Source organism: Sesamum indicum, linkage group LG4, assembly GCF_000512975.1.
Source record: "Sesamum indicum cultivar Zhongzhi No. 13 linkage group LG4, S_indicum_v1.0, whole genome shotgun sequence".
NCBI classification, from domain to species: domain Eukaryota; kingdom Viridiplantae; phylum Streptophyta; class Magnoliopsida; order Lamiales; family Pedaliaceae; genus Sesamum; species Sesamum indicum.
The window spans coordinates 13,404,837-13,427,682 of NC_026148.1; the positions used below are offsets into that span (position 1 = coordinate 13,404,837).

Here is a 22,846-nt window from a genome sequence, read left to right on the forward strand (position 1 = left end):
AATGTCACTTCCTCTATAACTACAACGTCTTCCGTAAAATAAGATTGAATCTCATTTAATCATCTTTTTTAAGAGAAATCATACATATTAATAATTCAATTGAATTTTCAAGTTCATAAAATTTAAACTATATTAATTAAATTATATATAATAAATAAATAAACAACCATGTTAAGTAGCTAGTCCACCAATGTAAAAAAATAACAATAATAGTACTAATAGCTTCCAAATAAAGAGAGTATTTTATTATCCAAAGACGTGCTATTTTAGCTAACTCGGCAAAAAAGAATTCAGACACTATCAGCCAAACTAAGATCAATAATGATTTCAAGAACTGGTCCAAAAATTGACGTATGCTAAATACTACCTGAAATTCCCATAAACCCTAACATCAACCAGTGGGCTACCCTGAATTTAAGGGGACAAAACAGTAATTGACATCAATGAAGCCAACACTCGAACAGGCTTCATTATTAAAAAACCTGGGACTTTTTCCCGAAAGAAAAGTGAAACAATTGATCAAACAAACCCAGTAAAATGTCTGATCAAAGAGCTGTTTCTCCCCATGTACTCATTTTCCCTCTACCCCTCCAGGGCCCCGTCAACTGTATGCTCAAACTCGCTGAACTTCTCTGCCTTGGCCAAATCCAGGTCACCTTCCTCAACACTCTCCACATCCAAGAACGCCTCCGGAATTGCACCGGAGCTGAAGTTTACTTCAAAAGATATAGCAACTTTCGTTTCGACACAGTCCCTGACGGCCTGCCAGAAGAGAATCCCCGGACTGCGGACGAAATATGGAACCTGCTGCAATCCATAGACGCTGTGGCTGTCCCGATTTTCCGGTGTATGGTGACTTCTGGAGTATACGGCCCTGGTTCTGAGAATCCGGTGACTTGCATAATTGCTGATGGGATTTTCACTTTTGCTGCCGGTATAGCTGGAGAAATTGGTGTCCCGTTGCTGTATTTTGACACTATTAGTCCGTGTGGATTGTGGACTTATCTGTGTTTGCCTAAACTCATTGAAGCTGGGGAGTTTCCGTTCAAAGGTGTGTAGAACACAATTATCTTAATCTTTTTTCAGAAACCTAGATTGCCTTTCATGGATATATATATATATATATAGTTAATTTGATAATGGAAGCACGAAGAAAATTCGTCGTTGTGATCGATCTTTATGATATTTGAATTACTTCTGTTTACGATAGTTTAAAGTCCAGTAACCTAATCCATTTTCCTCCAATCCCACCTTCTCTTTACCAAATTGTATATTATTTAATTCCAAATTTTATTACATTTTTTATTTCAATTAAAATACCCAAATAAATAACATAATCTTTGTACATGTGGGCGTCTATGTTAAATGAAAAAAACAGATAACATATAGTAGATTTGAAATAAAAAATTCAATCTTTCAGTCTCCTTTAATTTCTTTGATCTTCACACCGTTTAGCTACTCGTGATGAGGATTAAAATTTCTTTGTGACTGTTATAGACAATTATACTTTATTGATAGTGGATATTAGGTATATATAGAGACGCTACAAAAAGTGGGATGAGTGAAAAGTGAAGCATATTGGAAACTAGTTTGTGATAAGGATATTTAATGCATAAAATTATCATATCACCTACCACATGACATATATGCCAATCCATATGTCCATCTTTACGTTCACTCTTGGATAGGTTCGTTTGGTAGGTAAGTAGAATTAAAAAGTTGCCGGTTTTCAGGTTCATGACTTGAGCTTCTTTAACTATGTATTTCCATTTTATTTTATTTTTTTGGTTTGGTATAGATGACAACTTAGATGAGATTATAAGAAATGCACCCGGGATGGAAGGAATCATTAGACGCCGTGATCTTCCCAGCTTCTATCGAACCAACGACGTTAACCATGTTACAATCCAACTAGTCCTTAAGGAGGACAAGCACATCCCACTTGCTCAGGGGCTGATTTTCAATACATTTGAAGAACTTGAGGCGCCCATATTATCCCAAATGCTAAATGTCTGCCCAAACATCTATGCTGTCGGGCCCCTCCATGCCCACTTGAAAACACGACTGGCAGCAGAAACAGGTCCGGAAGCTCAGCCCACCATCACTTCCAATAGCATCTGGAGGGAAGACAGTAGCTGCATTTCTTGGCTTGATACCCAGCCCTCGAAGTCGGTTATCTATGTCAGCATTGGAAGTCTTGCTGTGATAACAAAGGACCAGCTCTTTGAGATTTGGCATGGGTTGGTGAATAGCGGGTCAAGATTTTTGTGGGTTCGGAGGCCTGGTTCAGTTACTGGGCTGGACTCGGAGACTGAGGAGATTCCCTCGGAACTGTCAAGAGGGACGAAAGAAAGAGGGTATATTGTCACTTGGGCTCCCCAAGACGAGGTTTTGGGCCACCCAGCAATCGGAGGGTTTCTAACGCACAGCGGCTGGAACTCGACTCTGGAGAGCATAGTCGAGGGGAAACCCATGATTTGTTGGCCATATTTTGTTGATCAACAAGTGAATAGTAGGTATGTGGGAGAGGTGTGGAAGTTAGGGTTGGACATGAAAGATACGTGTGATAGAGTTGTAGTGGAAAAGATGATTAGGGAGCTAATGGAGTCGAGGAAGAATGAGTTCTTGGAAAGGGCTGATGAAATGGCGAAATTAGCTAAGGCAAGCGTGAGTGAAGGTGGGTCGTCTTATGCAGATTTGGATCGTTTGATTGATGACATCAAGTTTATGAACATACCCACAACATGGAACTAGTTTTATGGTTAGGGTTTTCTATTCTATTATAAATAAGTAATGTTAAATGTTCAAATTTTTTTAGATCAAATTAAATTACCCGTCTTTAGGTATAAATTCCGTTGGTCTTCATGATATTTGAATTGTTAAGAAAACCCTCTTCTTGAAAATAAAGATCTAAGTTAACTTCTTGTGTTTTCAAAATGATGCAAAAAAATCATAAAAATTTAAGGTGCACATGCCCTTTATGCGGCTTTTAATTATCGAATAATTTTTATATCCCAATTTAAGATTCATTGAATCTTTTAATTTGCTATAAATCATAATTGATAGTTTGAAATATATATATATATATATATTAAGTAAGGGTATAACAATTATTTTATAAAAAAATTGACACCGTTAATTGGATTTAACAGAGATGAAGAGATGGAGCTACGTCTAATTTAAGAAACACAAGGAGATTTTTAACCTATTTTTAACAGACTTTTTAAAATACATGAAGAGTTTATGCATTTTACTTTCATTTTATGAATTTAGTTGATTGAGGTTTTGGATGGATCTCAGATCTCTGTCTAAAACCCATATCAGATTGCCCCAAACCTTGCTCCTTGCGTAATATTTGCAAATTATTTAATATTTTTATTTTTTTTCCAATGCATATATTTCTAACATAGGTTATACTATTATCATAATAGTATTTTATTAAATATTTATAATAAGAACTTTATTTTAAAAAAATATATTAACTAATTGAAGAAACAAATAATCTCATTTTACAATGAGATGTTTGGAATTTGGGATTAAGATGAGTTTCAGACTAATTTGGGGTGAGATCCGGCGAATTTCGAATCCAATCATAATAAAAAGGGTAAAAAATATACTTTATTTCTTTGAACTATTTTTAATGTAATATTTACACTCCAAATTAATAAATGCAACACTTGTCCTTCTAATTGGATAAAAATGTCCATTATGCTATGAACAATTATATTATTTTCAATATGTTTTAGTATTTTACTTATTAAATCATCATTATATTAATTTATTATTAAAATTAATTTAATTAGTGAAGAATTTAAATTAAAAGTTGAGTATAAAATTAATATATATACATATATATATAGTATATACACAATAAATATAATATAACCAACAATTCATATACGCTTTTTAAAATAAATTGACAAATATATATATGCTTAATTAAATATTTTTAGAAAAGAATGAATACTTTTATCACTTACTTTAGAGAAAATATGTTTTAAAAATCAGTATATAATTACTCATTTTTATCTAAAAGAATAAATAGTTAGTAGTTTAATTTTATTACTAAATTAACAAAATCTTTTATAAATTTTTTTTGTGAGTTTATTGTACTCACTCATTACTTAACTTTCAGTTTGTAAATAAAAAATTCGAACTATATTTTATTTTACTATAAATAAAAAATATTTTTTTCAATTAAGATAATTTTAATTAAACTTAAAATGAAAAATTGCTAAACACAATTCTTTGAACTAAATATATATATAGCACAAGGGTAATATTGTCTAAAAATTTAATTGTAAGGTGTAAATGTTATATTTGTTAGTTTAGAAGTAGATGTTGCATGACAAATAGTTCAGAAAGATAAAGTGTATCTTACCCTAATAAAAATGGACTAAAATAGAAGAAATCAAAACAAATTTTAAATTCATTTAAAATCATTGATAGTTATACCACTCTCCTATAAAGTTTAATTTAATTACATATACATCTTATATGACGTGAGAAATCACCTTTAGTATTATTGATATTTATTTTTATCCAACAAATAAATTTATTTATTAATTAGTGCTAACATCAGTAAAAAGTTGAATAAAAAGTCATATTTATCCCAATTGACTTGCCGATTTATTGTAGGTGGAACAAATCTTTTTTAATTAAACTATGCTTATAAAAGTAAAGATATACCACTTTAACATGCTTTAGCGTATAAAGATGTGTACTTCGACTGAAAATAATTCATTTAAATTTCAATAAATCAATCAAAAAATAAATTTTAAAAATAAAAATTCATATAATTACACCAAATTACAAAAATAATAATAATAATAATAAGTCCCAAATTCGATAAAACTCAACTCGAATCTGCTCTACTGTCCAAAACCTCGTATCGTGGGCATAAGTCCACCAAGAGAATAATCAATACCACTCACACATAACTCCATACCGTTCCATCTTCTCTCCATTCCCAATGTCTCAAAACCCACGCCCACCTCACGTGCTCATCTTCCCTCTACCTCTCCAAGGCCCCGTCAACTCAACCCTCAAGCTCGCCGAGCTCCTCTGCCTTGCCCACATAGACGTCACGTTCCTAGTCACCGACCACATCCACGCCCGCCTCCTGCGCCACTCCAACATCCAAACCCGCTTCAGCTCCTACCCGGGATTCCGAATCCAGACGATCTCAGATGGGCTGCCGGAAGCCCACCCCCGGGGCGACCGCTTCCTGGAGCTCTTCGACTCCCTGAAGAGCAAGACTAAGCCGCTGTTCAAGGAGGTGCTGCGCTGTGGAGGGTTTTCCTGTGTTATAGCTGATGGGATTCTGGGTTTTACTTGTGACGTTGCTAATGAAGTCAGGGTTCCGATTTTCTATATCAGGACGATCAGCGCTGCCTGTCTTTGGGTGTTCTTCTGTATTCCCAAAATCATCGAAGCTGGAGAGATTCCTTTTGAAGGTTAGTCATAGACTCATACGTGGAGAAAATTCTTTGTGTTCTTGTTTTTTTATGAATTATTGTTTTATTAGGTATGTTAATATATTAATTTTTACGACAGTTTCAATTTTTAAATGTGTTAAATCCTTTATAAGAAATATTTCACCTACAGGAATGTGTAGGGGAAAACTGCTAGCAACCTGCCTGATATTGCAAATTTGCGAGTTATCTCTAATGAAAAAAAATAGCAATTTATGATTGTGTATTTTTTAAATTACAGTAATTTATTTATTGTATTTTTCGAAAATACAGACGATAAATTGCTATTCTTTTATAATAAGAGAATATAATTTGATCATTTGTAATACTGTTTAAATTGCATTAAACGGGTTTTTGAAGATATTATGGACATAATATTACATGCTTCATCTTTTTTAACAATTAAAATTTTCTAGATAAAATGGTTTTGGACAAAGCAAATATCAAAATCAAGAATTCGGACAGTGGAGAAGAGGGTTTTTTATTTTTCCCTTCCTTTTAGGGTTTGTGGTTATCTTTTCATGTTCTTCTTGATGTTGATGGAAGACCTGCCATTATTCATTAAATCGGTTAGTTGTATTTTACTCTACGTGAAAATGCTAATAGATACCCAAAAAAAAGATTAAATCAAACCATCACTAATTTTGCTTGATTCATAAAATTAGCCATCTAATTGTAGTTAGGTGAAGAAATTAAAACCAAAAATTGTGGAGTCTTAAATTATAACGGGCGATTGGAACACATTTGATACGTGTGCAAAATGAAATTTTTATTATATTTGTTTAATTGAATGAAAAATGAGAAATATAAAATAAATAATTGGTCAAAATTTTAAGTAATTAGAAAAAATGGTTATTTGTGGGATCTAAACATAATTAGGGGCATTTGAGACACTCTGAAATTTGTCAATCATGGTAGTTACTTTAAGGTTCTCCCCCTTGATGCCCATGTGTGCATAATTTAAAATTTTATTATATTTATTTAATTACAAAGACAACATAAATAAAGTATAGAATTGATTGGACTTAATATTTTATATTTATTTTTAAATGTGTATATTTGAAGAGATGGTCTGATAGTGCGGAAGCAATAGAAATTGAAGAATAAAGAAGAACGCGTCTCCAATATTCTGAAAACTCGAAATTGAAAGATGCTTAAAACAAGGCTGAAAACAGACTACATTTTGGACCGTCACAAAAACCCATGAACCCGGTCCAAAAATATACCAACTCCCTAGCAATAGTATAGAAAAATACCAAGCCAAACAATAACCATAAAATATATGAAAAGTAACTCAAATCGGCTAAAAAAATAGGAAAATCTAAAGAAATGCCCGTAGGGTGATCTAAACAAATGGTGGCCCTCAGTACAATAGAAGTGGGAGGTTGGATTATCCTCTCGAAGACGATTGAAACGTTTAATAAATCGCCTCGTAACTCCTCTCAAATCAAAAGTTATGACCGTTTGAAATTCTACTATTAAACTACACTGCAAGGCACTACACCTTCAACTTCTGCCTATCCAAATGCTTCCAGAATGCATCCGCCTTTTATTCTACATCATGCTCATCTTGTGAAGAAACAAATATATTTGAGGGTTTTCTAGTTAATCAAAAGATGGTTACTCCAAATCCCTCACACTTATAAACTAGTATGATAATTTATTTTTTGTCCTGTAACTACAAAACTATATAGGGTGATACAGTTTAGTCCTTTCATTTTGAAAAACCACATTCAACGTGTGTTCTTCACGCGTGAATGAGGCTGGTGAGATGTGGATAAATGGTTAATACACGCATTCTTGTTCCATGATCCCTAATTTGCCAAATTCCCCTCTTTTTCTCTGAAGCGCTCATTTTTTTCCCAATTCATTGGAAGAGCTAATTTCTCGTCCTAATTCATCAATTGAGGCTTAATGTTTCTTATTCATTCCTACATGAAACCATTTAATTCGGCCTCATGCTTTCATTTTTCGCATAAATTAAGTTGTCCGATTACTGTCTTAGGTCTTGGCCGGTCGGGTCTTGGATAAAATAAGCTTGAAAATCATGTCATAGGATGTATGAACTTATAAATAAGTTTAACCAAACGGTGCTAAATTTTCTGGCAGAAGTAGGCTGTTGTCTCTCACCAATCTCCAGTTTACCATGCTGGAAATTGCAAAGCAGATCTCTTTTACTTTGTTGAAAAGCTAGAAATGCACACGGTTCATTTAGTTATAGAGTAACCTTTATAGGAGATTATTTGTCACCTCTAGATGTTAAAATTTGGGTTCAATTGAACCCATTTTGAAAATAACAATCTATTAGTAGGGTACATTATTCGAATTAAGTTGAACAAACTATTGCTCAAATTTTGTTTGAATTATTATCAAACTTAAAAATGGATTTGAATTTGGTTTCATTATTGATTTAATCGACCTCAAATGGGCTTTGATTAGATCAAACATAAGTTGAACTTGAATAATTAAATATTTTTAAGTATATTTTATTATTTTTATAGTAATCTAATCGAGCTAGAGGCGAACTCGAAAGTCTGTCGAACAAATTTTTTTGGTTCAAGTTTAGTTTGTTAAGTTTAACAAATCAGGTTCAAAGGAACATTTATCGATCGATTTCAGTCGAGTATCAAATAGTTTGATTTATTTTCCCGGCACTATCTATGAGCCAAGAAATGCCTGATTCCTTTGCAGCCAAGTTCTAAGTCATCTTCATATTTTTTTCTCCCCTCCATGCTTTAAGACAAATTAAAGGCCTTGTATCTGTTGCTCACATTTGCAACTACATGGCTGATGCGTATATTCTTATAGCTCTTTTCTATTGTAGGAGATGACTTGGATATATTGGTAAAGAGTGTTCCAGGCATGGAAAGATACCTCCGGCGTCGAGATTTGCCGAGTTTTTGTCGGTCCGGTGATTTAGCTGATCCAAATATTCAACTGTATAAGACGGAGAGCGAAGAAAATCCCCGAGCCTACGGTCTCATTCTCAACACATTTGAGGAACTCGAAGGTCCAATTCTTGCGGAGATGCGTAGCATGTGTCCAAATATTTATACCATTGGACCACTCCACGCGCATTTGAAAGCCAAACTAGCGGCAAAAGCAACGTCGCCGACAGCGTTTTCAAATAGCTTATGGGAAGAGGACAGGTCCTGTATCGCATGGCTCGATTCTCAACCGCCCAAGTCAGTGATCTATGTGAGCTTTGGGAGTCTAGCAGTTACGACAAGCAATCAACTAATGGAATTCTGGCACGGTTTGGTAAATAGCGGCCAACGTTTCCTATGGGTCATAAGGCCGGACTCTATTGCAGCGAAAAGCTGGGAAAGTGAAGTTCCGGTGGAACTATCAAAAGCTACAAAAGAGAGGGGATACATTGTCGGTTGGACGCCTCAAGAGGAGGTCTTGGCCCATCCGTCTGTTGGAGGGTTTTTGACTCACAGTGGATGGAACTCGACTCTGGAGAGCATATACGAGGGGGTGCCGATGATATGCTGGCCCTATTTCATCGATCAACAGGTAAATAGTAGGTTGGTTGAGGAGGCGTGGAAGCTGGGATTGGACATGAAAGACACTTGCGATAGAAGTATAATCGAGAAAATGGTCAGGAGCCTTATGGATGTGGGGAAAGAGAAGTTTCTGGAGAGGGCCGATCAAATGGCGAAATCGGCTAAACGATGCTTGAGCAACGGTGGGTCATCGCATAATAATTTCGAGCGTCTTGTAGAAGACATAAAGTCAATGAGCGCACCAGTCCCTTATGAGTGATTGTTCGCTGCCGGTTGTGTTACTCCTCTTGTGAGTTATCACTGGGAGGCTGTGTGATATGATTAAACTGTTTGTTTCTGTATCGTCTGATGAGTTGAATGAAATTTTTCACCATAGTTGCAAGTGTGGTGAGTTATTTGTTTCTATAGGAGTGTGAAGAGTTGATGGCAAAAAGATAATAATTCCATCAAGACGGATGGCGGATGGAATCATCTATTCCCATTGTCCGTTACATTTGCTATTGCTTTTATGGATTAATGCTACATGGACAATCTTAAAATTCAAAGATAATGATACGAGTTCTGGGTAAGAGATAGAAAGTACTCAGCAAAAATTGTGGGTATGAGACAGAAAGTATTAGGTTGGTCGAATTAAACCAATTACAAAGTAAATGTATCATATTTACTATGTGATTGGTCATTTTCACAAAGGGTGATTTTCACAAAACAACTAATTTGAGGTTACTTAAAAAAAAAATATGGACTATTTTAAAGTTGCAATTAGATATCGAATACTAAAATAAATTTTACCCATAAAAAAGGAACGCCAATTATTTGAAGGGTAAAAGTGAAGTATTAACAAAATAGTGAAAGTGTTTGTCTCTTGACCTAAAAATTAATGAGTAAAAGATAAACTAATGATGTCTTAGTCTAATGGTTAAAATTCAGATTTCATAAATAAGTTTGAGTCTTGCCAGTTATGTGAGTATTTATATCACTTAATATTAGTTAATCGCAATTTATTTTATTTTTCTTTGTTGTATTAATGTATTGATGATTGATCTAATTTATTGCCTAATTTATTGGGGTAAAACGCATAAAAACCCCATGTGTTTTAGAAAGTCCACTAAAAATCGGCCTTTGTTTTAAAATAGACTAAAAATTCCTCTGTGTTTTCTTAAATTTAGCTCAATCGCCCATCTCCGTAAAGTCTAATTAACGGCATTAATTTTTTTTTTAAAAAATAACTGTTACACCCTTACTTAATATATATTATTTTTCATTTTAATGACCGTTGAATCTATATTGATTATATAGATCTAATAAATTAATCTTAACCGTTGAATTCTAAATTTTTATAAAAAAAATTAAGAGTTTAGATTTAATCGATAAAAATTATATATTATAAAAAAATTAACACCACGCCCCCCACCCCCCTCCCTTTAGGGGTGGGTTATGATTATTAGTTTGAAATAATATATTTTTATAAATTATATATATTTTAAGTATATATTATAAGTATGAATTATTTTTCTTCTAACAATATTTTAAATTTTCGAAAAATGTAAAATTGATAATAGAAATGATAGTCTCAAAATCTAAATTTTTCTAAAAAACAATGAAATTTGTTGGCACTAATTTTTAACTTTTAGACAAATTATAATTGGCTCCTCTAAAATTTGTCATAATTATAAATATTTATAATTATTTAAAAAATTATAAATAATTTAAAAATTAATGATCGTTTAATAAATACATTCTTATATAACCTGGTATTTATTAGATAAGCATTAATTCTAAAAAATATTTATATTTTTTTTCAAATAAAAAAAAATATTAAAAATTATGACAAACCTAAATGTATTCCTTAAGTACCCTTTTTTCGGACCGTTTCTCTCTCTTAATTTAGTTTTACATTTTCAATATATATTCTCTATATATAAAATATCTATATAGCAGTAATTTAAACATTTATTAGATAGATAAGTAGATAACCTGGATAGAAACTTCTCTCTCTCTCTCGTTTCTTTCGATCAAAGAGAATCAGCTCCAAGACCTAAATTTTCAAGAGTTGATCCATCGCCGGTCCGTCTCCAAGCTCCGTCGTCGGTGTCTCCGGACCTTAGAGCACTGTCGTCGCCTCCGGCACACCTCAAAGCTCAATTGTTGCTGCCATCGGGGCCATCCTTGTTCTTAGGTACTCTCCCTCGTTTTTCTCACAATAACCCCTCTCTTTTCTCTTTCAAATAAGCGTATAAGCATTTTGATTGGGTCTTGTGAAAGTTGTGCAATTCATTATAAATAATAAGATTCTATTATTGTGGTTTGAGAGTGAAATTTTTTATGACTATTATTAATTGGGAATTGTTGGTGGAGGGAAAAGTAAATTAGGGGTGCAGAATTGCAATCTATTTTTTGCGATTTTGCTGTTAACTTCAAGTATTTGTTGTTAAAACATAGCTAGATTGAGCCCCTTTTGTTTTGCTGTTTTTTGGTTAGACAGAAGCAGCGTTGCTGTCTCTGTTTGTTGATAAATGAGGTAGCAGATTTCGTTACTAAAGCATCTCGCGACGAATATTGCACTTATTGTAACAAATTTCTTCCCTACTAAAAGGGAAAATTCTTCAAGTGCAAGTTCCAGTTTTGTGAAGTGTGGTAGCCGGACTCTAAGTGTATATGCTTACTTGTTTTTTCTCTTCTCGCCTAACTTGTTGGGATTGCGAAGAATCCTTGCCTCTTTCCCATGGCATCTAAGTTTGGCTGCATGATTATAGTACAAAAATTTTGATTTTGCCTTCCGGGATGGCCCTTTAGGTGTTTGATTCGGGGTTTGTTATTACCATTTAGGTTATATCTTCAGCATATTCATATTCTTTTGTTTTCTTTTTAGGATGCTGAGTTTGAGGCATCCTCTGGCCACTATCAGTATGAGATTAGATTCAGTCAAGCTTGGGAGGAATCGCTGTCCATGTCTGGTGGTAAGCTTTTTGTTAGAGGGACATCCTTTTTGTAGCTTTTTTGTTTTTTTTCTTTTTAAACTTTGTATCAGTAATATTAGTGCATTTCCGAATTTTTGTGTCTTCCTTGTAATGGGAGATTATGACTTGGTAATCGATATGCTATTCAACTTTTAATTGTCTCGTTCTCTTCTGTTGTCGGACAAAGTATAATTTGTGATTTACATCTTTATTGAAATTGTAGACAGTAGATTGTCCTGAGGCCAGAAGAAATATTTCTTAGCTACACTCCTGATTAGTTGTGAGTGCACGCATTGGGGGTATTGTGTGAACAATTCTCGGTGGTAGCTTGAGTTCAACTTAAGTCTGACTCAACTAGAGCTCCAGTCCAGAATGCGCCTGTGAAACGAGAGTCTCGATCACTAATGATATCTTTCAGCTGTCCCCAATATTTAACAATAATCTTAATGAAGAGACAGTATGAAGTTATAATAAGATGAAGATGGGATTTGCTTGGGCTGTATATGACAGGCAATTCGATGTGGGACTGATTGCCCATGAGAGGGCATCAATAATAACTGCAGTAGCCGAATGATACTTATGATGTGGTATTATGGCAAGTTGATATCGTCTAGGGGATCTCTTGATTTAACCCCTGTAATGGATTAACTTGTTTATTGGATAAGAAAAGAAAGAGGGTTGTCGCGGCATCTTGCAGAGGTTTGAAGATGGACATATTTAAAAGCTCGGCTCAACAAAGAAAGTGGAAAAACTGGTTAAGTGTATGACCTTTAAGAGATTGGAAAATTTCATGAACTATTTGGGAGAATGAAGGGAACGGAGAGCAAAGAATATTTCCGAGATGTGGGGTAGCTGATTTTTTGTTTGTTTCTGATGCTAGGTGTAATATATCCCTGATAAGATTATCCACTCAGGACACTTGTTTTCTTGCTATATTTTTCAGGAATGTGCTGCTAAAGGTCCTCGACCAAGATATCCTCGTGTATGGAGAACAAAAAAGAAGATAGGGACCATTTCAAAGTCTCTGAAGCTTGTTGAATGTGTAAGCTGATTTTCCTATTTTTATGTCTAGTTCAAAGTAAACAGCAGTGTTTGATTAATTTCCACCGGTGTTGTAGACTTGTTCTATTTTCTTGCCAGTCAGCTTCTTGAAAAACAGAGAAGTAATTCTATTTCTGTCTGGCATTTTAGATAAAGGGATTATCAAATGTCAAAGAGGAAGTATATGGTGCACTTGATTCTTTCATTGCTTGGGAATTAGAATTCCCCTTGATCACAGTGAAGAAAGCTTTAAAAAACCTTGAGAATGAAAAGGAGTGGAAGAGGATAATTCAGGTATATTCATCCACATTTTCTTTTTCCCTCTCTGTTTTTAGCTTGGAATTGTTTGATTCAGTTATGAATTGCAGTGCAGGTGACAAAATGGATGCTAAGCAAAGGTCAAGGAAGAACGATGGGGACCTATTACATATTGCTGAATGCTTTGGCTGAGGATGGAAGGCTTGATGAGGCTGAAGAGCTATGGCTGACATTATTTTCCGAGAACTTGGAAAGCATGCCACGTATCTTCTTTGAAAGAATGATTTCTATCTACTATCAACGAGAAATGCACGAAAAAATGTTTGAGGTACCCCCTTTCAACTTTTACCATCCCATATTTACAGATTCTTCATGGGTAACTAATAAGTAATTCGATGTCATTCCTCATTAAGTTCAACGTTCAGACAGGATTTCTTTTTACGCACGTTTCAAAGATTTATTACTACATAAAAATCTGTTGCTCAAGTTGATTGTTGATTTCAATTGTAGATATTTGCAGACATGGAAGAGCTTGGTATCCGGCCGACTATGTCAATAGTTACGATGGTTGGAGATGTTTTCAAGAAACTTGACATGCTGGACAAATATGAGAAATTGAAAAAGAAATATCCTCCACCAAAATGGGAATACCGCTATATTAAAGGTAAGCGTGTCAAAATTAGAACAAAATACCATGTCCAAATTGATACCGATAGCAAGGCAAAAACATCTGCTACAGAAGCTAATAGTGAGTCATGGGAAGTGCATGAGAATACAGATGTTAGTTTTGATGACTGTGATGAGGCTGATAACTTTTATCTGCCTGAAACTGCTGGCTCATCCAATACAGATTGACAAATATTTGTGTATTCCTTAACAGTTCCACATTTTCTCATACTCAATTCAGAAAATTATTTCTCCTGCATAATATATCAAACTTTAGAGTTGTTTATGAAAGATCTTCAGCCATCTGTTGAACATTGTAACAAGATGAATAAACACTAAAAAGACCTGATTGATTGGGATAATTATAAGTGGGTTTAATTCGATTTGGTATTTTCATTATTGGAAAAGGGAAAAGAAATTTGTGTAAGTCCAATTTTCTTGTTGGTTTTATACTCAGTGATTACGTCAATTGTTTGGGTGTGAAGTCTGTCATAATATTACATTTAGATACCGTAATTATGGATCTAATTATCCTGAACAATTTTTTTGGGATAAAATTGTAATATTATAATGCTTATAGACATACGAAATTATCCAAGTAGCAATTCATATCGAGGGCAATGATGTATAATCTAATTGTCAAAGATGAGGTATCATGATTATGAGCTCATGAATTCGAATTTTATGAATATGTGGATTGTTTTCTTAATAGTAATTATTTTCTTACTGCATGCATGCTACCGATAATTAGTATATTAATTGTATATAATTAGTATATTAACTGTATTGTGATTATGAGAGAGAGAGAGAGAGAGAGAGAGAGAGAGAGGAGAGAGAGAGAGAGAGAGAGAGAGAGAGAGAGAGAGAGAGAGAGAGAGAGAGCAATTATGAGAATGATGATGCATTTTATTTCCTTGGAGAGTCGAGAAAAAAGAAAATCTGGTGCCATTTCGGTTCTTGTTTGATTTACAATAGCATTACAAGGTACACGCTATATGTGTGTAAAAAATTTAAAAGTCATAAATAATTAAGTCTTTTATCGATCTGGATACGTATGTAAAAATTTAAAAGTTATAAATATTTAAGTCTTTTTTTATTGATGAGTTAGATATTTGTAGTGAGATAGTGGCTTCAAAACATAAAATTGTACCAAAAGTTGAGGGGTGTGCAAGTTTGAAGTGTATCTTAGTGAATTTATTGAGAAAAAATTTATAATTACTATTTTGATTAAATTTTATTGAACGTGTTAAATAAATTAAAGAATAAATTTAGATATTTAAAAGTTGGTACCACTACAATGTTTATTTTATAATAGTATATATGTGCAAATAAAATTGAACTACCACCCCACTTTCGGGGAATGAACTTAAAAAGAAACCTAAACTAATATATAATACATTTGTCAAATGATTAGTATAATTTCAAAAGAGTGTTCAACAAAAATATACTATACCTATCATATAATTTGTTGACTTGGTCCAAGCTCGCTTAATTTGGATAAGTATTTCTCTACTTTTTTCCATTAGTTTTATTATTTATTTATGAGTCAATTACATTTAAATTTTTTTTGAAAATACAAAATTACACATTTTCAAAAATATCTAAAATTATACTTGCACCCCCTTTGGAGAGTTTTATGTTTGCAACTATATTTCTTTCATTAAGGTTTGGACGGAATATGCTAATCTCAACAAAAAGTAGATAAATTTTTAAATTTACGCCTCATCAACATTTTGTATAAATTATTGACAATATGACTAATTCTAGTCATAAACGGTTATATTTTATCCAATGATATAATTTGGAAGAATATATGATTATTGTTACACCATTTTTACTTTATACATGTTATATGTACCCCTTACAAGTATAAAAATATTGCTAACGTATTAGTATCAATAAATTATACAAAATGCTAAATGCGGGGTAAAATTGAAAGTTTATTAACATTAATTTATTTTGTCCAAACTCTAATAGAACGGGTACATTTACAAACTTTATTCTCGAAAAAAATACAAATTTAATTTAAAAAAAATTAAAATTTAACATGTTCTTAGATGAGTTCTAATATACAGGAGCCATAAAGAAGAAAGCATCTAAAGCTTGTCTATTTTGTTTGAACTTATCTTTTTCCCAGACCTACAGTACGTGTGGATTGGGTGATGAAGGAGGGGGAAACCCTATAGGATAAAATGCCCTTGCTCTACTATATAGGCTGGCAGCGGCATTGTCCGCATAATATTTAAAAATTAAAACTATAAATATTTATTAGAATTTGTTATAAAATAATTTATGATAAGCAAAATAATTAAAGAATCAGTAAAAATAAAATAAAATAAAAAGGCTTTGAATGAAAAAAGTGAAATGAGAGATAAGGGGTGACAAAATTAAACAAAAAGAGGTTAGTGGAAAGAGGGAAAGAAAAATGAGATAAGAGATAAGGACAAAATTAAGAAATAAATAATGAAGAGGTTAGTAGAAAAAGAAAAAAAAGAGAGAAGAACTTATTTGGTATTGTCTTGTTAAATAGGGGTAATTTTGTTAATGTATTTTATTGGGACTTTGTTAATATTAGAAATTTGTGGCACATTTTGTGTGTGTAATTTTTTTTATATTAGTTTGAATAAAGTATTTATTATTTGATAAAATATATAGAAATAATGAATTTATTAAAAATGATGACAAAAAAGATACATGAAATTATTTTTTTTAAAAGAAAGAAATAATTATCAAAAGATAATAGAGGATTGAGAAGTTAGAGGGAGAATCTCATTTTGGTCTTATAACTTAGGCCCTGTTTATTTTTTGTCCTAATATAGGAATTTCATTTTAGGAATAGTATCTTACATTTTATGTCATTTATAGTTCTGTCGTTAAATAATTAACAGAAATGACCACGTGAGACTCACATAGCCATTAAGTGCGCCATTTTAGAGGGAAAAGAGGAATGTGCATTTCACAGAAAAATCTCAATATTGATTTCATAATTTAGCCTTTGTTCATTTTTTGTCCAATGATTATAAGATTCTTACTTTAAGGACAGTAAGTTACGATTTTTCTCATTGATGTCATTAAGTATTTGATGAAAATAGCCAAGTGATACTGATATGGACATTGATTAGTTGGGGCGTGAGAAGCACATGCTTTGTTTTTTGAGGAATTATATCTGCAACTTTTAGTAAGAGAAGTCAAATAATAAAATTAGGATTGATATAATTTGGGTTCTTTCAAACTCATGAGAATTAAAGGTCTCGTGCTAAAAATATGACTTCATCAAGTGATTCAGCCGCTACAAAATCAAGTATCATATGGTTGCAGTAAAAATATGTGTATGAGAGCCTCGTGGACGAGCTCGAGTACAGAAAGAAGGTTTTATAAGAGTGACAATATTGCAAGTGGGAAAACCCCCAATTTGCACAAGGGAGAAGAAAGTTATACTTGGGCTCCCAGCAGGTTGGACAAAATGGAAGAAGAGTCGTCCATGATGATGAACAAGACCAAATTTTTCCTCCAAAACACCCACTTAACAGCCACGTGAGCATTACATGGTTATTTTCGTAAATTATTTAACGGCCACATGAGTACCAAATATGAGATTCCTATAATCATTCTCCATTCTAATTTCAGTAGCAAGAAATTCCTCCATCGCACGTTGTAGTCTTAATTTAGCTCACGATTTCAAGGAGGAGTAACATAATAATGATGATTGGGGCAATAAAAATCTCATTTTGGTCTTTAAATGAGATTTTTAAGGACCACATTAAAGTGAGAATCTCATTCGTCAGAGTTTTTATTTTTCTCATACACACTTTCTTGCCACAGTAACACATAACATTTGATTAGCAGCAACTGAAAATATATTGTATATATCAAAAAATATTGTCTTTTATAACAATCAAAATAGATTAAAAATTCAAAACTACTATATTTTATCTATTAAAAATAAAAAATTTTAATCTACAAAAAAGATTTGTTTATTATATAAAAAAATTAAGTTATATAACTATGGTTTTACACTAGTCAGATTAAAATATGAAAATCAGTTTCAAATTAGGCAAGTAAAAAACACAGCAAGATAGAGAGGGGTCAGATTCTTGTTTTCAAAACCTCACAAAAATACAAACTCAATTGTTTGTGCATATATATATGAAATTTCAAAAAATTAAAATTATTAAGAAAGAGTAAAATATTTGTGAAATAAAATTATATCAACAAAAATATATTTATATTTCCAAAATCAAAAAAAATAAAATATTTCACATCCGTCTGAATTTTGAAATTTGAAAATAAAAAAGGTGAAATCATTTGGAGCACTGATGTGGTTATTATATATATTTCATCTCACTCCATTCCATCAACTCAAGCTGGTATTTGGTTGTAACAATAATTTTTTTTATCTAATAAAATAAATAGAGTTAATTATATTTAAATTTTATCTGAAAATATTCAATTATATTTTTTTTAAAAAAAATAAAATTATACTTACACTCCCTTCTGAAAATTATCGATTTACACCTAAGCTTTTTTTGTTAGAGATTGAATGAAAAATACTGACGTAAGTAAAAATTACATAAGTTTTTAATTTGACCCCTCATTTAACGTTTTTATGTAAATTCTTCTACTTATAAAGGGATAAATGTCATATATATATATGGAGTGGGGTTAATATCATTATATTTTTTCTTTATAAGTACAGAATTATTACATAAAAACGTTAAATGAGGGGTTTGTTTATGTCAGTATTTTTCATCCAAATTCTAACAAAATATGTCTAGGTATAATTGATGAATTTTTGGAGGGGATGTAAATGTAATTTTAAATTTTATTTATGATAGAGTGTAATTTTACATTTTCATATGGGTCTAAGTATAATTGACATAAATAAGTATCAAAAATATATTTTACTACTATTAAGAAACATCACCTATAATCATTATATTTTCTTTCTTACGTAAAACATCTAATACGTCACATAATCTATTATCATTAAACTTTTATTTCGTATCCAATCACATACTCCAAAAATGAATCTGATTTCAACTAAACTTATCTTATTTTATTTTTTGGAGGGGTAAATTATGACGAGCACCCATGAGATTTGACATAATTATAATTATTCCCTCATTATTTGGAAAATGACCAATAGCCCTTATTTTAACCATCATCCTACAACTAGGCCAATCTGTTAACTTTCTTTAGATTTTCATCTATTTTTTGTTGTGATATAATCAAAATGTTTTTGAGTACAATAAATCACAATTTTACTCATTTTTAAAATTTCTCTGAAATATTTTTATAGATTAAGTGGATAATTTTGTTTTATAATTTTTCAAATTTTTTCCTCCATCTCATTCAATTTTTTACAATTTTTCAATTTAAAAAAAAAAACAAAAGCAAAAAAATGCAGCACGAGGATAATTCTATGGTTGCATCCAGGAATTGCATAATTTCATCGAACATCAGGAAGTATCGATAATTTCACAAATAATGAGGAATATTCATAAATATATCAAACTTTAGGTATGCACATTGTAATTTACCCTTTTTCTATGAAAATAAAGGGCAAAATACATTGTCACCCCCTGAAGTTAGTTACACAAACATCTTTTTGTGTTTTGCATAATTACAGTTACACCCTCTGAGGGGTGTTACTGTAATATTTTTCAAGTGGTATTTATGTAAGTTTTGTGTTTGAATATGAGGTGTAGTTATAAATATTAACTATAATTTCAAAAGATGTAGCTATAATTTTATTATAACTATAATCTAAAGAGATTTAGTTAAATTTTACAATATATATATATATATAGAATATTTATATATTTTGATCTTATTTCAGAAAATATCAATATAATTTAACTTAAAATAAAAGATAAATTACGATGACCTCACCTGAGGTTTGACATAATTACGCATACCCCCTCGTTGTTTGAAAAATTATCAATACCCCTCCTGATTTTAACAGTTGTCTAACAATTAACCTAATTCGTTTCATTCATTTTTTATGGTAAACTGATCAAAATGCCCTTATGGATTAAAAATTTATAATTTTATTTACTTTTTATGACTAAGTGGATAATTTTTATAATTTTTAAAATTTTTCCATCCATCCCGTTCGATTTTTTTATAAGTTTTTATTTAAAACAAAAATAAAAAGATAGAGTATGAGCAAAGTTGACAATTTCATATCTCTATCTAAGGATTACATATTTCATCAAATAATAAAAAGATATTTATAATTTTTTAATTAATAGTTCGTATTTGTAATTATATTATACCTGAAAAGAGGTAATTTACTCTCAAATAAAATTAGATAAGATGAGATAAAATTAGGAGGGTGGATTTGCGCGAGAATATATAAAAATATAAAAATACGCAGATAATTTGTAAAAACACAAAATCAAATATTGAATGTGTTTTATCTTATCTCGAGAAATGTAAAAACACAAAACCAAACAAAGCCATAGATTGCTAAAAATGGGGCCTGCACACGCACAAGCGCACGGTTCACGAAATCCACATTTAATCATTCTTTCTTTGCAATATCAAACATCACATGCCTTTCGTGGCCACTCTGCACACTGCTCATCCACTCTATTACAAAGCTTTACGCCACCACCTCACCCTTTCCTATTCAAACTATGAGTAAAATTTAGGTGGCTACTGTAATCGTACGGACATTCTAAAAAATTATTCGATATAATATTAGATACATGTCAAATATGAATATGATTCGGATATATTTGGACATTATAAAATGAAAAAGAGAAAAAAAGACACAACGACTAATACGATAGAGACATGCATGTTGACGTGTTTGACACGTTTAGGGTTTTTCTTATAATTTTAAAAAGTTTTTGGTTGTCTTTTTTTTAAAAAAAAAAAAAGAATTTTGGGCTTAATACAAAAGAAAAAAATTAATTCACTCATCTCAAACTAAAAGTTTTGGGATAAAATTACTAAAAATACGAGAGATTGTCATGATGATTTAACTAATTTGAATAATAGAATTTCTTTTACCGTGTAATTTTTAAAATAAATTAATTATGTATATTTTTAAGCCACATTTGGTTCAAAAAATATAGATTTGAGACATGTTTATTATATATTTTATCTTCGTATTTTTGATATTGTATATTTTAATTTTATGAGAAATTGAGAATATATATAATAAAAATATGTATTATATATAGTCATGTCAGTGTTGTATCGTGTCCTAATCAATTTATATTTTTCGTATTGATGTATCCGTATCTGTGTCCATGCATGATAGGGTGGCTCAAAGGGGTGCATTTTTACTGTGGAGGATGATACGCAATAACACCGCGGCCTCTTTCAACAAGTCTATAAAATCATGAAATAATTTAAGGGATATTTAAATAGTTTAGAAGATGAAATGAAAAGGTACAAAATTAAAAATGAAAAACGGATGAAGAGGAAGAAATTTAGGGACCAGAGTATGAAGAAAATTAGGGATCGAAATCTAATTATGTGGCTAAAATAAAGACGTACACTATAATAAATTTCGAGTAAATACGTTATGACTATCCCAATTAAAAAAATCGTGAAAGATTCATTTTGCCGTTGAAATATTTTCTTTGTAAAAAAGAAAATATATTTATAAGGGTAATATAGAAAACTCCCAGTCGAGGAATTAATTTGAAGTAAGTTGAAAAGATCTAATTTCTCTTGAATCTGAAGCCCAAAACAAACTACCATCAGAATTATGTCGAGAATGCCTCGATTACAGCCCTATCTGTAAGTCAGATAGGTCGTAAGAGAAATATAAGTGAAGGTCGTAAGAATGTTAAGAGTTGCAATAATTATACCTGTTGCATGGAGGCGTCTACTTATAAATTTTCTCCACTTATATGATTTTATATGAATCACAAATACCAAAATAATCGAATGGTTACGTTGAGTCTATACATATTAAAATTTATGATGTATCGAGACTGCAACATAAAAACCTTGAATTGATAAAATAAATTCAAAATTTATCTAAAAATAATAAATATAGTATAAAAAAAATCTTAATACAACCTTCACTATATTAGTGATCATCAGAACCTGATAAACATAATTCCTCAACTACTATGCAACTCCACAATTTAAATTACTACATCTATCAACAACGGATACTTAGTATTAATTTATCTTCTTCTATTAGTATTTGTACACTTTTTCGTTTATGACGGATCCCTTGGCCTGTCGAGGTGACTGTCTAGCCTTTCATATTGTATTGTACCGATGTTCTATCATTTATTTAATAAAATTTGCATTTATCCAAAAAAAAAATTAGTACATCTGCCATATATCAAGAGATAGCCTCCAATTTGCATTTTCTTTTATTTTATTTTAATGTTTTATATTTTCCTGTCAAAGCGTATTGATTTGAACCTCAAGACTCTACAACAATCCAAATAAGAGAATTTATGCTTATTGTTTGTAAAAAACTAAAAAAAAAATTATTTATTATATTTTTTGCTCAAATATTCACAAACAAATAATAATTCAAATTAAAAAATAATAAAAAGAAATTAAAATTATCTCAAACACAAATAGTTTTAATTCCAATAATATTTTAAAACTAATCTATTACTTATAAAAATACAACTTATCTAAGTTTTTATTTTAAAAATTAAATTTTATTATTATTATTATTATTTGTGGTCAAAGTTTATTAAAATATTTTCATATCAAATAATATTTCAAATTCAAAAATTTGAAAAGGTTAATATTTAACTTCAAATAATTATAATTTAAATAATAATTTATTATTATATAAACATACAATTTCTCTATCTTTTTACTTAAAAATAAAATTTTCTTTTGAATTAACTACGTTCACCCCACTTGAACCATCACCCAAATCGAAAAAAAAAAAAAAAAAAAAAAAAAAAACCTCTTGTTAATCGCCAAACTACAAAAAAAAATAACA

At 31.2% G+C, this 22,846-nt stretch overlaps 3 protein-coding genes across 3 annotated transcripts; all 3 read left to right on the forward strand.

The window, feature by feature from the left end:
* LOC105160927 (7-deoxyloganetic acid glucosyltransferase-like) lies at positions 379-2,824 on the forward strand. Its single transcript, XM_011078455.2, has 2 exons — positions 379-1,051; positions 1,799-2,824. The coding sequence occupies exons 1-2, from the start codon at positions 538-540 to the stop codon at positions 2,752-2,754; spliced, it is 1,470 nt and encodes a 489-aa protein (XP_011076757.1). The 5' UTR covers positions 379-537; the 3' UTR covers positions 2,755-2,824.
* On the forward strand, positions 4,881-9,451 carry LOC105160929 (7-deoxyloganetic acid glucosyltransferase-like). The gene is made up of 2 exons (XM_011078456.2): positions 4,881-5,456; positions 8,299-9,451. Exons 1-2 carry the CDS (start codon positions 4,973-4,975, stop codon positions 9,240-9,242), a joined length of 1,428 nt encoding a protein of 475 aa, XP_011076758.1. The 5' UTR covers positions 4,881-4,972; the 3' UTR covers positions 9,243-9,451.
* Positions 10,937-14,190, forward strand: LOC105160930 (pentatricopeptide repeat-containing protein At4g21190). Its single transcript, XM_011078457.2, has 6 exons — positions 10,937-11,159; positions 11,853-11,940; positions 12,884-12,982; positions 13,132-13,275; positions 13,355-13,567; positions 13,750-14,190. Exons 2-6 carry the CDS (start codon positions 11,854-11,856, stop codon positions 14,092-14,094), a joined length of 888 nt encoding a protein of 295 aa, XP_011076759.1. The 5' UTR covers positions 10,937-11,159; position 11,853; the 3' UTR covers positions 14,095-14,190.

Excerpts from the sequence above, each read along its gene's own strand:
- LOC105160927 (XM_011078455.2), top strand. The coding sequence starts at position 538 with ATGTCTGATCAAAGAGCTGTTTCTCCCCATGTACTCATTTTCCCTCTA. Across the intron at positions 1,052-1,798 it reads TGGGGAGTTTCCGTTCAAAG|ATGACAACTTAGATGAGATT; the intron begins GTGTGTAGAACA and ends GGTTTGGTATAG.
- LOC105160929 (XM_011078456.2), top strand. The coding sequence starts at position 4,973 with ATGTCTCAAAACCCACGCCCACCTCACGTGCTCATCTTCCCTCTACCT. Across the intron at positions 5,457-8,298 it reads TGGAGAGATTCCTTTTGAAG|GAGATGACTTGGATATATTG; the intron begins GTTAGTCATAGA and ends TTTCTATTGTAG.
- LOC105160930 (XM_011078457.2), top strand. The coding sequence starts at position 11,854 with ATGCTGAGTTTGAGGCATCCTCTGGCCACTATCAGTATGAGATTAGAT. Across the intron at positions 12,983-13,131 it reads CTCTGAAGCTTGTTGAATGT|ATAAAGGGATTATCAAATGT; the intron begins GTAAGCTGATTT and ends CTGGCATTTTAG. Across the intron at positions 13,276-13,354 it reads AGTGGAAGAGGATAATTCAG|GTGACAAAATGGATGCTAAG; the intron begins GTATATTCATCC and ends ATTGCAGTGCAG.